We start from the raw sequence: 15,169 nt of genomic DNA on the forward strand, positions 1-15,169 counted from the left end.
TCGATGAACAATCGATTAGTCATGTGTATGTGTCGGTTTTATATTTTTTTAAATTTTTTCTTTTATTTGTGCAAGCAACGTTTTGTAGCTGCAGGAACTCCATCAACTCTCTCACTCTGAGAATTTCAAAAAATCATTCAATAACAACAAGTTCAAATTAGAGATATCTTTTATATTTATACTTATTTATAACATTACATATTAAAAATGGCAAGAAGAGGAGCATCATCATCACGTGTATCTGCACCAAGCAAACCAACTACTGCATCAAAGCCAGCCCCAAGCAAGGCACCAGCTACCACCTCTAAATCCTCTACACCAACCACCACCAGCAACCAACAATCACAAGCTCCACAAGTTGTCATGCAAGGACCAGGTCTCCTCTCCACCATGGCTTCTTCAATGGCTGGTGCCGTCGCTGGTAATGTTATTGGTCACGCCCTCGTCGGTGGTGTCTCTTCCATGATGGGAGGTAGCAATCAAGAAGCTGCTCCACAAATTCCACAAACCACCAACGCTGTCGATGAAAATACTTGCACTCCAATCTACAAGTGTACGTATCTCTACACAGGGACAACGAAAGATATGAATGATATCATATTGTAACAATCACGACGATCTAGAATACTAACTTAACTTTTTGATACTTGATGATTTTAGCATTCATGACATGTTTGGAAAAGAACCAAAATGACTTGGCCTCTTGCCAATGGGTCTATGACTCTTTCTTGGACTGCAAGAAGGGTGGAAATGGTGACAAGTTTTACTAAACCTTTCACTCTACATAATATATACAAAGACCAATAATAGTAATATATAAAACCAACTAATATTTAAACCCCCGAACCTAAACAACCACTACTCTCTCAAGATTGCTTCTATTCTTTTTGTTGGCCCCCTTCCCTCCCCCCGTCGTCGTCTCGATGAATAATAATAACCATCATAATTAATAATAGTTTGTTATTATTATTATCAATCAAAACAAACAACAAAACTTGTATAAACTTTAATTGAATGCATATATTCACATAGTTTATTGTACTATACATATACCTAATATCTATATATTTACGGATAGGAATGGGAAGGTCAATCAAAATTCAAGAAAGAATGTGTGATTTAATTTAATTTATTTTTATTTGTTTCATTGTCTCATCACTCGTCTTTTTGCGATTTGATATTTATTCATTTATTGACATCATGTTTGGTCGGAACCAAAGGTCTGGTGTTCTGACGAGGTTCTGTTCCATTGTATTCCGTTCTTTCAGTTTTCGTTTTACTCTTCGGTTGATATTTTTTATAAAAAGAGTTTGTGATTTTAATCAAACAAAACTATCTTTGCCCATCAACCAAAAAAGACAGACATAGATAGATTGTTTCATTCATTCATTCATTCATTTAGTTTGTATATATATACTTTTATATTTGTGTAATATATTAAGAGATGTCATCAATGTCATTAAATAGTTATGTAACAACTAAAAAGGGACTCAAACTATATGTTAGAGTAGCAGAGGAAAAGGATTGTGCTACATTGGACACTGTCATTAATTGGGCATACAGAGGAAAGGAAGGCACTCCAGACCCATGGACAACTGAAAAGGGATTGGTTGCTGGTAAACGTATCGATGAAGCTGGTCTCTTGCAAGAGCTAAAGAGAGATCCAGAGACCGCAAGAGTGATCCTAGTGGAATTGATCAAGCCTGTCGTACAAGTAGAGGATGGAGCTCAAGAAGAGACAACAAAAGAAGAACGTACTATTGTAGGCTCTATCAAGATTGATAGAGAATCTGCTACATCGACGGATGTACTCATTGGAATGTTCAGTGTTGACCCATCACTTCAATCAAATGGCATTGGTCAGATTCTTTTCAAGATTGCCGAATCATTTGCCTTGGAGCATTGGAAGTGCACCAGAGGTGTCCTTCACGTTCTCTCGGTACGTCAAGAGTTGTTAAATTGGTACTACTCGATGAACTATACTCCATCAGGTGAATTAATCCCATTCCTTCACGAAAAACATACCGATTCACCTTTAATCGATGATTTATGTTTTAGTACTCTTTACAAATCTTTAATCTAGAGAGAAAAAAAAGAAAAAAAAGAATATAAATAGTAATAAATAATAAATAATAATTGTAAAATTGGATCCAAGGAAAAGTATGTTTTATATATTGTTGTAAAATTATTTGTTTAATTTATTTATTTTCCTCTTTTTCTTTTTCTTTTAGGAATAGATTGGATCATAGTCTGAACCTTCAGGATCTAAATCACAAGTACCATCTGTATAAATTTGAACCCACATGTAGTTGCCAGATGTGGTATCGTATTTGGCAGCAAACCCAACACTTTTGAATTTCTCAGACAACATGAGTTCCACTGCACTTGGATCGTCTAGATACTTGTACATGACTTGGGCATCATTGTAGACCAATGGACCAATGAAAATGTTCATGTCTACAATGGTGACATTCTGGAGTTGATAATAAGTTGCCAGTTTTACGAGTGATTCTCCATGTCGTCCTCTCTTGGACAATTCTCGGCTCTTCATACCTGCAAGATGTGCCTTGGCCATACGAAGCAAACAAACATTTCGCTGCAAATGACTTCTGTTTGCCGCCTCTCTCTTGTTGTTTACATAGTTTGTTTGTACAAAATCATGGAAATTGATTGGAAATGGTTGAGGAAAGAATTGGGTTGGAGTGGGGGTTGGAGGATGTGGTTGATTAGTTGGAGCATAGCTTCCACGATATGGCATATACACCTGGGACCATCCAGTATTTCTTGCGAGTTCACTCATTGCTGCGGCCTCTTCTCTAGTCATGTGAGGTGAAAATATGTATTTTGGTGGTTCGTATGGTTTGGCTGTTGGATCATATCCCATCACACCAGAACTGACGGCAATGATTATTATTACAATTAAAAGTATAATAGAAAAGTGAAATTTCATTTTCCAAGAGAAAAGGAAAGTGTTGTATTATTATTGGTTAGTTGAACAATGAACAAATGATTAAATTTCGAGATTCTACAATCCAAACAATCGAGATTTATAAACTTGATAAATGTGTAAGTTTCCATATTGAAAAATAACAAAATAAATGATACAAAAAACACCTGTATGTCGCGTTCGTGTGGTAATATTCAAACACCATTGCGTTTTTAAATCACCATTGACTTGTTGTAAAAGTCACAAAAAAATTAATAAATAATTTCAAATAGAGATACTACAAGTACTTGTAGATATATTATTTAATATTTCTTTTTATTTATTTATTTGTGACAATTTCAATTTCCATTATTATTATTAGTTTTGTAATGTTTTTGTTTGTTTTGATTTAAAAAGATTCAGTAGCAACGAAAGCATTAAAATCTTCATCTTCAGATTTAACAGCAAATTCGACATCTATATTTTGACCAGATTGATCAATCATCATACGAGCACGAGCGAGAACCAACATGTTGTTGTTGGCAACTGATCTACCAGACATGTATAGAATATGTTTGTTGGCCTTTGGAGGGACGACCTCTGATTTCTCGCAAGGAGCCATACCGAGTGTACGAACGATCTCCTTGACAGCTTCGTCGATGCTCTTGATATTGAGTGAGAATCTTTGAATTGATTGAATATCCTCTGGCAACTCTTTCCATTCCTCCAAGAATTTGGGGGCTGGTTGGCCACGGATAATGTAGTCGCGTGGAACAAGAGCAATCTCTTCAATGTTGTATTGTTCGTCGTAGCTGCTGCTGTCTGCCTCGCCCGTCGATGGATCGATTTCACGGACACGGAAACGAAGGATATTATTGAAATTGATGAGAGGGGTAGAGTCTTGGATACGCAAGGCAACATAACAGTCGGCTGGGTCGTTGAAAGCCAACTTGTCGATAGGGAGATAGGTCTCAAACTTGATACGAACATTTGGTTCCATCTTTACAAACACATTCTCGAGTAATTGATCTTCAAGAGTGTTTTTGACGGTGAATTGAAAGACAATGTATCCGGCAAACATGTGTTTGACACAAGACACGACATATTCAGTCTCGGTTTCAGTCAATTCAATGATTTCGCTGCTCTTGAGCAACTTGCCATAGGCAGCAAACTGTGGAATGTTGGAGAGCTTGATAGCATAAGTCTCGCCTGCTTCCTTGCCCTTTGGTGTAGAGTCGCCGGCAGCAGAGGATGAAGAGGCCAAGGAAATAGCACCAGCCTTTGGAGTAGAGGTGGCCGATGCCTTTCCAGAGCTGAGAATGGGTGATGTTTCAACAACTGTGCTTACATTGTCAATGTTGAATGCCTCGGTGGCTGCTCTACCACTCTCCAAATATTGCTCCAAACTACGTTGAATATTAATGGCTGGTGCTGGTAAATCTTCCAACAATAATTGTGATAATAACTTTTCATTATTCTCTTTAAATAATCTAAGATATAATGTTGCTCTATCTCTAACTTCATCATCTTCATCAAATAAACATCTAAAAGGTAGAAATAAAAAAAATGTTAGATAAATGTATATATTATAATATATAATATTTTCTTTTACCTTTGAATTAATAATTCAACTTTATGTTTCATTTGTTCATTTAATAAACCAAATTTGGCCATTGAAGTGACGGCAGCAGCTCTGATGGTTCCACTGTCGAGTGAAATTCTATTGTAAATGTATCTAATATATTTTGATGGTGATGGAGTATGTGGTCCTTCTTGTCCAAGTAAATGAAGAATTTGAACTGAAAGTTCAGAATATTCACAATCTTCAATGAAATCACATAATTCATTTAATGCTAAAAAAATTAAAAAATAAAGAAATTAAAATCTATAGAATTGATTGATTGGATATATATTATTATATCTATTATAATTACCAATTTCTTTTGATTCTGGGATATGATTGACAACACTAAGGATTGCATCCAAAGTTGATTGTTTAAGTTGAAGTGAACCTTCATCACGAAGGATCTTGTTCAAAAAGATAATCAATTGTTTATACTTTTTGGGGAATTTAATGCTAAGAGCTGTAATTGATTCTACTACAACAATCTTGAATTCATCATTAATATCATCCAAAAAGTTTGAAATTTGTTTAATTAATCTTTCAACATTTGATTCATTACCAATCTAGAGTAGAATAATAAATAAATATATATTAATACGATTATTATTATGATTGTTGTTGTATTAAATTTCTATTTTTTTACCTTTAATAAAGTAGTAATAGCCAAAGTAGCAATACTTCTATTATTGTCAGTGATAAGATTTTCCATATCAAGGTTACATGGTACAACAGCAATTGGATTGACTTGAGCCAATTTATTAAGTGTACGAACGGCAGCAAAACGAAGAGTTGGTTTGGAGGAAGAGAGGAACAGTTGAAGAGTACCAACTGCAGATGTCAATTCCTTTAATGAACTATTCTTGAGTGAACAAATAGCTCTTGCTGCTTCATAAGATACCATTTCATTTCTATTTCTTAAACATGATTCAATATAATCATAGAATGCTCTATCTCTATAAAAAATAAAATATTAATATAAAACTATTGATGGGTGTTTTTTATGTTATTTAACATACTGAGTACCAGTTTCTTCGATAACTTCAACAGCACATTTAATGAGATAACATTGAGCATATGGTGAACGAAGAGAACTACGAATCATAGCACTAACGAGTTTGGTGACAGCCAAACGATCGTGTTGCTTGATACGATGGAGGAGTGCCAATGCATGGTATTGAACCATGTTTGATTTGTTGGAGATGGATTCTTGTACTTCATTGGCCCAACGTTTAACAGTGTCTGGTGACACCTTTAATAAATGAATACTCGATACCAAAGCTGCAGATGAAACATGTGGATCCTTATCAACAATACATTGTTTAATATGACGCTCAACTTGTGATAATAATTGATTCTATAAAAAATAATAATAATAAATTTAGTAATTGTTAAGTTATGTGTAAACATCATATGATGATAAGTTATTTCTTCTTTGTAACATACATCAATAATTTTACATAATACTCTAATAGAATTGGCTCTATATAATTCAATCTTGTGAGACATATCCTTGACAAGTGAACTTGTAGCAATAAGACTCATCTCTTGTGACATGATAGTACTAAACTCTTTCAACAAAAGATATGTCAATCTTCTTAATGGAATCTAGATAGATAGAAGAGATTGTTAGATATTTAGAGTACTCTAAACCAAACTTTCAATACTACTTACATCCTTTGATTGGAATAACTTTGTAGCAGCAAAGTAAACATCTGTAGCTTCTGTATTGGTAAAGGTATCACCACGAGACAACAAATAAAGGAATTCAGAGATTACAAATGAACACTTTCTAGCATTGATTTGATTCTCATTGAATACACGCTTCTCTTGAATTACTTGTCCCTTGTCTAATGATTCGAATGGGAATTCTATAATATAACAATAATACATATATATGTATTAGGATACTTTTCACCAATCATCATTTGATCATCATCGTCTTGCTCTCTTTACTTACCATTCTCATCATCATCCTTCTTTTCAAATCTATTCATTCTTTCTTTCTATCACTACTACACTATCTACTACTACTAATACTACTTTATATTACTGATAAATAGGTATATATAATAAATAATTATAGAGTGACTCTCTTTGCAAATGCCTAAGTTGCTTGATGATTCATAATGGGAGTGGGTGAAAGGTCAATTTTGAACTTTTCTTTTTTTTTTTTTTTTTAATTTTTTTTTTTCCTTGTCCAAAAACAAGATTGAGTACTATATATTAATAGTATGTTTTTAATTAATTATAATAAGTTTGTTTCTAATATTTATTTTAATAATCCACGTTTTCTAAAATGTTCTTTGGCATGATCAGATAGACCAGTTGGGGTGAATGACATCATATCTTCAGTTAGTTGATCGATACTTTCACTGTCGTCAAAGTCATCGTCACTATCGTCGCTGTCAGAGTCATCCTTGTCGAAATCGGAATAGTCTGATTCAGATTCAGAGGAACTCTTCTTTCTACCGTCGTCTTGGTCTGATTCCTCTTCGGATTCATCTTGGTCAGACTCCATGTCATCCAAGTCATTGTCGTCGTCCTCTTTGGTGACATCGCTCCACTGGACGTAGAGGTCGTCAATGTTGGAACAAGAGTTGCGAAGGAGATAGGGATCGAATGGGAAGAACGAATCAAAGGTGTTGGAGATGGTGTTGGAGTTGCTGTCGACGATACTCTTGGGAAGGACAATCTTGGAGTTGGAACGAAGAATGTTGGTGCACTTTGTAAAGATGTTGACACGAAGACAGACCGAGCAGAATTGCTTGACAACTGTCTTAAGACACACCTTGAATGGGTTGAGTTTGGACATGCTGATCTTACGGAACGCGTCGTGTAGATCCTGCCAGTACTCTCTTTGCTTGTCGTCGGTGAACCCGCGCATGTCGAGTATCAACTGGTTGCGGAAACAAAAGATGTAGTAGACGGATTGAGCGACTGAATAAAAGATTGAGTGGAGTAGTGGATTGGGTGTAGAGTCTTTGGTTTCATGACGGTCAATGTATTGGATGGCAAACGACAACAATTCTCTAAACGCCAATCGAATGACATGCGATGGGAGATAGGAAGCACGTGAAACAAAACTACCGATATAAGCAGCACTGGCTTGGCGATGAATAGAGGGGGTCCGTTCATTACTGAGCTTGCCAAAGAGGTATCTGAGGAATGACTCTCCATATTGTACTCTTGGATTGACGCCAAGAGGCAATGGATCAATATGCAAAAACGTGACTTGCTCTTTGGAGACGACGAAAAACGTAGTTTGGGTGATGTTGAGAATGGATTGGCACCAACTGCTTTTGGTGATGTTGGTTGTTTAAATGGTGATAAATATTGTGGTGATGTTGGTGTCTGTTGTTGTTGCTGCTGTTGTTGAGAATATTGCATGACAATATTGATATTATTTTGAGTTTGATTTAAAAGTGGAGTATTATAATTAAAGGCTGGGAATATATTCTTTTGTTGGTAAAGTTTACAAGTGTAAAAGATGAGGTATTGGACATATTTGGACTTGTAAGTGGGAAGGACACTATTGTCAAATGCCTTGATGAGATTGTGGAACATTTCATCTTGCAAATTCTTGATGTCACCCTCCTTTTGGTTCAGTTCAATGGCAAACATATTCTCTTTGGCTGTCTTTACGCCAAAACATGCATTCAAATACTCAAACATCAATGCCATGAGAATATCCAATTTGTGTGCCATCTGTGCTCCCTCTGATTTATTTTCCTCAATATTGAATTGTAAATCTTCATCATCTGGTATTTCATCTAATGATATTGATGACTAAAATAGTAAAATTAAAAGAGGAAATAAGAATTAGAATTTGGAAATAATTATTATTTTTGATTTAATATTTTTTGATTTTTTGACTTACATCTATATTTACAAGGGTATCAATTGAAGAAGTTAAAATACTTAGGGCAATAGTTGGACAATATCTGGTGACAAAGAGAGCATTTTTAAAATAAAAATGATGAATTTCAACTGAATGAACACGATGTGGGAAACGATGGGCAAGAGTGGATGCCAATAATGGAGTGGTTAGAGGAAAGGTGGAAATAATCTTGTTGAAAAGGAAATGAACCTTCATGGCAATCATTTCCCATTTCTTATAGTCGACGACATTGATACCGTTGGCAATGGCTTGTTTGTATGGTTCAAATGCTCCAACCAACATTTTAAAACATTCATCTGCATAGGCAGAGTTGTATGTAACCAAATTGATGATAAAATCTATAAATCTATTGACTGAAAGTTCATCCTTGGTCCAATCGAAATTGATCAATTCAGACAATGATGGTTTGTTTTTATCTTGTGTTGCTCTTTTCCAAAGTGCATGATAATCACCAGCTACTACTGTTGGTGTTGTTTGTGTTTTTACTTCCATTGGCATCTAGAAAATTAAATAGAAAATATATAAGTAATCATTATTTTAATAATATTAATGTTTTTTTTTTTTTGCCAAATCTAGAATATTGTTTTACTGTTTTCTCTAAAAGAAAGAAAGAAAAAGGAGCAATATATATTGAAGATATATAAAAACAACAAATAGATGTGGTCATCAACCAAAAAAACAAACAAAATTCCATTATTATCAAAAGATTAAAATGGTTTTAAGAAGTTTAGTTTAGGTTTTTTTGATCGCACACTTTTTGTGTTTAATAATCAACAATTCCAAATCATTGGGAGGGCAATATATAGTGGTATAGTTTTACTCTACTATATAATTCAAATCAATTGACAATTACACCATACAAAATAATAAAGAACGCGCATGCATGCATTTACATATTTAATTTTTGTTTTTTTTTTTGTTTGTTTTGTTTTTTAAACCTATTTGTTATGAAGAAAACTTACTAACTGGATGGGACGGGTCCGAGTAGTAGTTGAATATGGCAATGTCAGTACGTAAACAATGGAGGGGAATCCAACCCAACCACATCCATGTCTAAAGATTAAGCTTTTTTCCTTTTTCTTTCTTGGTCGGTAATATATATACTACCGAAACAACATTGGATTGTGTGATTGAATGTGTATAATATTATACAAATTATAAAGCGTTCACAACATTTGATATTCAATAAGAGATTAAAAGGGGTAGTGGAAACACATCACCAACCTCCTCTGGTTTCTCTAGTTGTGTGCTTTGATTTGTTTGATTTGTTTTTTTTACAACATTCACACACACAGATCCTCTGAGAACGGAGCAATATGCCGCCAGTCATCATCGTCATTGTCATTGTCATTGTCATTGGGAGGTCTGGATCTAGATTTTCTTGTTGATTCCATAACTTCAAAATACATGTTTGAAGAGAATAAATAAAAGTATGCTAGATCCAGTGTCTGACATAACATAATGACTCTGACCCTCTTGGCAAAAACAATACTCTTTACAAATGAAATGAATCAAAAATCCAAAAAAAGTGATAATGCGATAGAGAGTGATAACGGTTCACGTGACATGGTCAATGGCATATTTGTATGACAGGACCAAAAAAAAAAAGAAAGAATTGGGGGGTTTGTGTAAAGGGTCTCGTGATAATGGTGGTACTCTAGAGTATATGTACACTTTAAAACACATTATCCATTTTGTTTGACCCGTCCCAATTCAATTGTTCATTTTTTACCCGCCAAACCAATAATTAGTTTCGAACCTCCTCTACACACACGAATGATCATTTTCAAAGTGCTTGGATTTCATCTTCATCATAGTAAATGGCAATGTTGGATTAACGGAAAATAAAGAAGAAAAAAAGCTTACCTTTTTAAAAAATAGAGATAGAGATATAGAAGGATTATTATTGATTCTTAATAGTTGAATTGATTAATGAATGAGAAAGGTTGAAAGTACTAGTAGTAAATATTAAAAAAAAAAAAAACTTTGAAATTCTAATAAAATCGAAAATCTGTTTGTTTGTTATCTATTAAAGAATGTTGTTGAAGATGAGTCTTATTATGATATAATGAAATATGATATTAATTCTCGAAGTTTACTGTGCTGTTGTTTGTTGTTTATGTTGAAATACTAAGTAGTTTTTAAAAAAAGTGATGTAATGCAATACAAAACAATTTGGTTTCTATTATTATCTCTTGTTGTTGCTTTTTATTTTTAAATAAAATGTATTTGATATTTTTTGAAATTCACTAGTGATAATGAAAGTTGAAGACAAAGGTGTTGTTGAACAAAATAAATAATAATTATTTCGAATTGATGGATGGTGGAAAACAAATAAAATAAAATAAAACGAGAAAACAGCGAGAAGCGATTTCGTTTTTTTTTTTTTTTTTTTTTTTTAAATATTTTTAATTTTTTTTTTTTATTATTTTTTGTGCAATTGCAACAATGGGCTCAGAAAAATGAATTGAGATCTGGATATTTTTAGGTTTGAAGAGTTAAGTATTCTGGTTTTACGGATAGATGATGGAAATTGATTGTTGGATGTTTAGATGTATACAAAAATGATGATGATGATTGTGATTTGATTGGATTTGATTATTTTTGGTTTAAAATTTCTTAGGAACCACAACTAATACAACCTTGTTCACGACGACAAACAGCACCATCACCATAATCTTCAGTTGAGGTTGGTTGATTAGGGTTGAATCTTAGTGGACTGACAACTTGAGTGTTGGGAGAAGTTGGATTGATTCTGGTTGGTGTCTTTGTTGGTGTCTTGATGGATCCATCGGCATTGACAGTGACAGGGACAACAGTGCCATCAGCCAAGAGTTGTTGTTCGGCGGCAGCGGCGGCGTTGGCTTTGGTTTGAGTGAGCATTTGTTGATCGACGGTGAATTGGATGGCGTCGGCAGCGGCACGAGTACGGAGGTAGTACATACCAGTCTTGAGACCCTTCTTCCAGGCGTAGAAATGCATAGAGGTGAGTTTGGCAAAGTTTGGTTCGGCAATAAACACGTTGAACGACTGACTTTGGTCGATAAAGGCACCTCTGTCGGCAGCCATATCAATGAGTGTACGTTGACGAATCTCCCAAGCCGACTTGTACAGCTCTTTGAGGTCGTCGGGGATACCTTGGACGTTTTGTACCGACCCACGGTTAGCAATGATTTGGTTCTTCATTTCGGGAGTCCACAAACCAAGTGCCATGAGATCCTGGAGCAATTGCTTGTTGACGACGGTAAACTCGCCGGCCAAGACCTTGCGCGAGTAAATGTTGCTAGTGTATGGTTCAAAACACTCATTGTTGCCGAGAATCTGTGAGGTGGATGCTGTTGGCATGGGTGCGACGAGCAACGAGTTACGTAGACCGTGTTTGACGATACGTTGTTTGAGAGCGGCCCAGTCCCAACGGGCAGATGGTTGGACATCCCACATGTCAAATTGTAGGATACCTTGGGAAGCGGGCGAACCTGCAAAGGTCTCGTATGGACCGTCGCGCTCGGCCAATTGACACGATGCGTCAAGGGAAGCATAGTAGATGGTTTCGGCAATCTCCTTGTTGAGGACGGCGGCAGCTGGTGAGTCAAATGGCATACGGAGAGCGATAAAGACGTCGGCCAAACCTTGAATTCCAATGCCGGTTGGACGATGACGCATGTTGGAACGACGAGCTTCTTCGACTGGGTAGAAATTACGGTCAATGATCTTGTTGAGGTTACGTGTAATGATACGGGTGATTTCGGCGAGATGGTTATGGTCAAATGAAGCGACGGCCGATGGCGAACTACGCTTGACAAACTTTGGTAGAGCAATCGATGCAAGGTTGCAAACGGCTACTTCGTCGGCTGAAGTGTACTGGATAATCTCGGTACAGAGATTGGAGCATTGAATAGTGCCAAGGTTCTTTTGGTTGGACTTTTCATTGCAAGCGTCCTTGTAGAGGATGTATGGGGTACCAGTCTCGATTTGCGAGTCGATGATGGCAAACCAGAGGTCTTGTGCCTTGACCACCTTACGGGCTAATCCAGGAGTCTGCTCGTAGGAAAGGTAGAGATCGCGGAACTTGTCGCCGTAGCAATCGGCCAATCCAGGAGCTTCGTTTGGACAAAACAACGACCACTCGGCATTCTGTTCGACACGTTCCATAAAGAGATCGGATACCCAGAGTGCGTAAAAGAGGTCACGGGCACGCATCTCTTCTTTACCGTGGTTCTTTTTAAGGTCGAGAAACTCGAAAATGTCCGAGTGCCATGGTTCGAGGTAGACAGCAAACGCACCCTTTCTCTTGCCTCCACCTTGGTCGACATAACGGGCAGTATCGTTAAACACACGTAGCATTGGCACCAAACCGTTGCTAGTACCGTTGGTTCCACGGATATAGGATCGTGCGGCACGGATCTTGTGCACGGCGATACCAATACCACCGGCACTCTTGGAAATGAGGGCACATTGCTTGAGCGTGTCATAAATACCTTCGATCGAGTCGTCCTTCATCTGCACGAGGAAACAACTCGACATTTGAGGCGAGTTGGTGCCAGCGTTAAAGAGGGTTGGGGTGGCATGCGTAAAGTAACGGTTTGACAATTGGTCGTACGTGTCAATGGCAGCGTCAATGTCGTCACCGTGGATACCAAGTGAGACACGCATCAACAAGTGTTGGGGACGTTCGATGATCATATCATTGACACGGTGCAAATAGGAACGTTCGAGTGTCTTGAAACCGAAAAAGTCATACTCAAAGTCACGAGTATACTTTATGGCAGCCTCGATACGATCGACGTGTTTGTTGGCCAGTGCCAAAATCTCGTCGGATACTAGTGGGGCTGGTGCGCCAGTCTTGGGTGACACGTATCCGTGTTGGAGCTTGACGGTCTCTAAAAAGGATTCGTGTGTCTGTTTGTGCAAGTTGGACACTGCAATACGTGCAGCCAAGACGGCATAGTCTGGGTGCTTGGTCGACATGTAGGCAGCAGTCTCTGCAGCCAAATTGTCCAATTCAGTGGTCTTTACACCTGGGAATACTCCACTGGCCACCTTTTGTGTAATCTCGGATGGATCAATTATATTGGTATCCAATTTTGGTTCCAAATCACATAAATATTGTAATCTTGTTGTAATCTTATCATATTTTACCTAAAAAAAAAAAAAAAATAAGAATAGAAATGAAAAGAAAAGATATATAATATATTAACATCTATCTCTTTTTTATAAAAGTATAGTTGAGTTGAGGTTGGTCTATTACATACTGCTACACGAGTACCATCACGTTTGACGACAAACATTTTACCTGGTGTATTAGTAATTTCAGATTTACTATCTTTAATAGGAGATAATGGGTTCATCTAACTCTAATCTCTTTTTCTCCAATATCAGTGTTGTTTGTTATTATTATGATATCTAAAAAATGATTTCTTTTCTTCTTAATTCTGTATTTTTACAATTATGTAATGATGATGATGATGATAATGAATAGATATATAATATTTAATGTTAGTTATTATTATTCTTTCATATGTTATGTGGTTGGGGTGTGAGTATGAGAGAGAGTATAAAATTTACTAGAAAAACGAATTAATTAATTTGATTTCCTTCTGTCGGGTCGGGTAAAAGAATGAAAAGAAGAATAAAGAACAAGTAGTAATTCTTTACTTGTGCGTTGTTTGTTGGTGATTTATAAAGAAGTAGGTAAGTTGTTAAAAAAAACTTGAAATAAAGTCTGAGAGAAGAACAAAACAAGCAAAAGGTCATCCTCCCAACTCCTCAAACTGATTATCAAAATTGGCGCCAAATTCAAAAATTTCTCTTCTTCTTTCAACCAACCCACCACATTCTTTTGTGATTTTTGTTCATCGTTGGATGTATGTTGAGCCATTTCCACCTTTTGGCCGATCAGAAGATCGTATAAAGTACAACCCGGCGACGTTCTTATTTGTAACGATAACATTTTCCCATCCATCCACCGTGGATCATCCCCTATATATTTATAAATACATCAATAAATAAATAAATATTCTTATTCGAGAACGATGCGATGTGCGACATCACAAGTATACAAAATAATAAATCATGATTATGTTGAACGATATCGTCATCAGATATATATATATATATATAATCATTATCACAAAATATTATTAGTTGTTATTCTTTATATTATTTGATAGTGACATATCTTCTATGTTAATGACTATGATGATGACCAACTGATAACATTGAGGCACTGCAATGAAGCGAAAAAAAAATAAAAAAAAAAAAAGTGTAAAAAAAAAACGAGAGAGTTGCTGGAGCCTGTTGATCATTCGTTTCAAAGCACACACATACTTATTACTCTTCTTGGAGGTTGATATATTACTTTTTATATTATAATCAGCAGGTATGTAAAGAGAGAGAAGAAGAGACAGAGAGAGAGAGATGATAAAAAAAGGAAGAGGAAAAGATTAGAAAGTGTTAATAAACAAACGAAATGATTACTAATTACCAAAACTTCCTTCCTTCCTTACTCCTCTCTACTGCATATATCTTATATCTTTAAACAATATAAATACAAATATGTGGATATAAACAAACAACAACAATAATCAATAATTATCAACAACAACAACAACAACAAAAACAACAATCATTATGAATGATTAATGATCATATTCATATACAAATACAATTACATTATCATTATGTATATATATCTCGAATATATTTCTTTTTTGGAATTGGA

General features: G+C 35.8%; 6 protein-coding genes across 6 annotated transcripts; 2 read left to right on the forward strand and 4 right to left on the reverse strand.

Annotated features, from left to right (window-relative positions):
• Nucleotides 1-207: 207 nt before the first annotated feature.
• DFA_05798 (uncharacterized protein) lies at nucleotides 208-770 on the forward strand (the record flags this gene model as incomplete). The annotated part of the gene is made up of 2 exons (XM_004361458.1): nucleotides 208-553; nucleotides 661-770. The coding sequence occupies 2 exons, from the start codon at nucleotides 208-210 to the stop codon at nucleotides 768-770; spliced, it is 456 nt and encodes a 151-aa protein (XP_004361515.1).
• A 674-nt stretch (nucleotides 771-1,444) lies between these two features.
• Nucleotides 1,445-2,083, forward strand: DFA_05799 (uncharacterized protein; the record flags this gene model as incomplete). Its single annotated transcript, XM_004361459.1, has 1 exon — nucleotides 1,445-2,083. The coding sequence occupies one exon, from the start codon at nucleotides 1,445-1,447 to the stop codon at nucleotides 2,081-2,083; it is 639 nt and encodes a 212-aa protein (XP_004361516.1).
• A 144-nt stretch (nucleotides 2,084-2,227) lies between these two features.
• Nucleotides 2,228-2,950, reverse strand: DFA_05800 (uncharacterized protein; the record flags this gene model as incomplete). The annotated part of the gene is made up of 2 exons (XM_004361460.1): nucleotides 2,228-2,457; nucleotides 2,554-2,950. 2 exons carry the CDS (start codon nucleotides 2,948-2,950, stop codon nucleotides 2,228-2,230), a joined length of 627 nt encoding a protein of 208 aa, XP_004361517.1.
• Nucleotides 2,951-3,335: 385 nt separating this feature from the next.
• copG (adaptin N-terminal domain-containing protein) lies at nucleotides 3,336-6,544 on the reverse strand (the record flags this gene model as incomplete). The annotated part of the gene is made up of 8 exons (XM_004361461.1): nucleotides 3,336-4,470; nucleotides 4,539-4,779; nucleotides 4,861-5,113; nucleotides 5,194-5,503; nucleotides 5,567-5,904; nucleotides 5,994-6,155; nucleotides 6,222-6,418; nucleotides 6,508-6,544. The coding sequence occupies 8 exons, from the start codon at nucleotides 6,542-6,544 to the stop codon at nucleotides 3,336-3,338; spliced, it is 2,673 nt and encodes an 890-aa protein (XP_004361518.1).
• Nucleotides 6,545-6,819: 275 nt separating this feature from the next.
• Nucleotides 6,820-9,903, reverse strand: DFA_05802 (uncharacterized protein; the record flags this gene model as incomplete). The annotated part of the gene is made up of 4 exons (XM_004361462.1): nucleotides 6,820-7,272; nucleotides 7,689-8,336; nucleotides 8,428-8,946; nucleotides 9,856-9,903. 4 exons carry the CDS (start codon nucleotides 9,901-9,903, stop codon nucleotides 6,820-6,822), a joined length of 1,668 nt encoding a protein of 555 aa, XP_004361519.1.
• A 1,164-nt stretch (nucleotides 9,904-11,067) lies between these two features.
• On the reverse strand, nucleotides 11,068-15,127 carry rnrA (ribonucleotide reductase large subunit; the record flags this gene model as incomplete). The annotated part of the gene is made up of 5 exons (XM_004361463.1): nucleotides 11,068-13,587; nucleotides 13,647-13,771; nucleotides 14,275-14,427; nucleotides 14,783-14,805; nucleotides 15,120-15,127. The coding sequence occupies 5 exons, from the start codon at nucleotides 15,125-15,127 to the stop codon at nucleotides 11,068-11,070; spliced, it is 2,829 nt and encodes a 942-aa protein (XP_004361520.1).
• Between the last annotated feature and the right edge of the window lie 42 nt (nucleotides 15,128-15,169).

This window comes from Cavenderia fasciculata, assembly GCF_000203815.1.
Source record: "Cavenderia fasciculata unplaced genomic scaffold Scf_Dfasci-G-o-80e12.f1-5, whole genome shotgun sequence".
Lineage (NCBI taxonomy): Eukaryota > Evosea > Eumycetozoa > Acytosteliales > Cavenderiaceae > Cavenderia > Cavenderia fasciculata.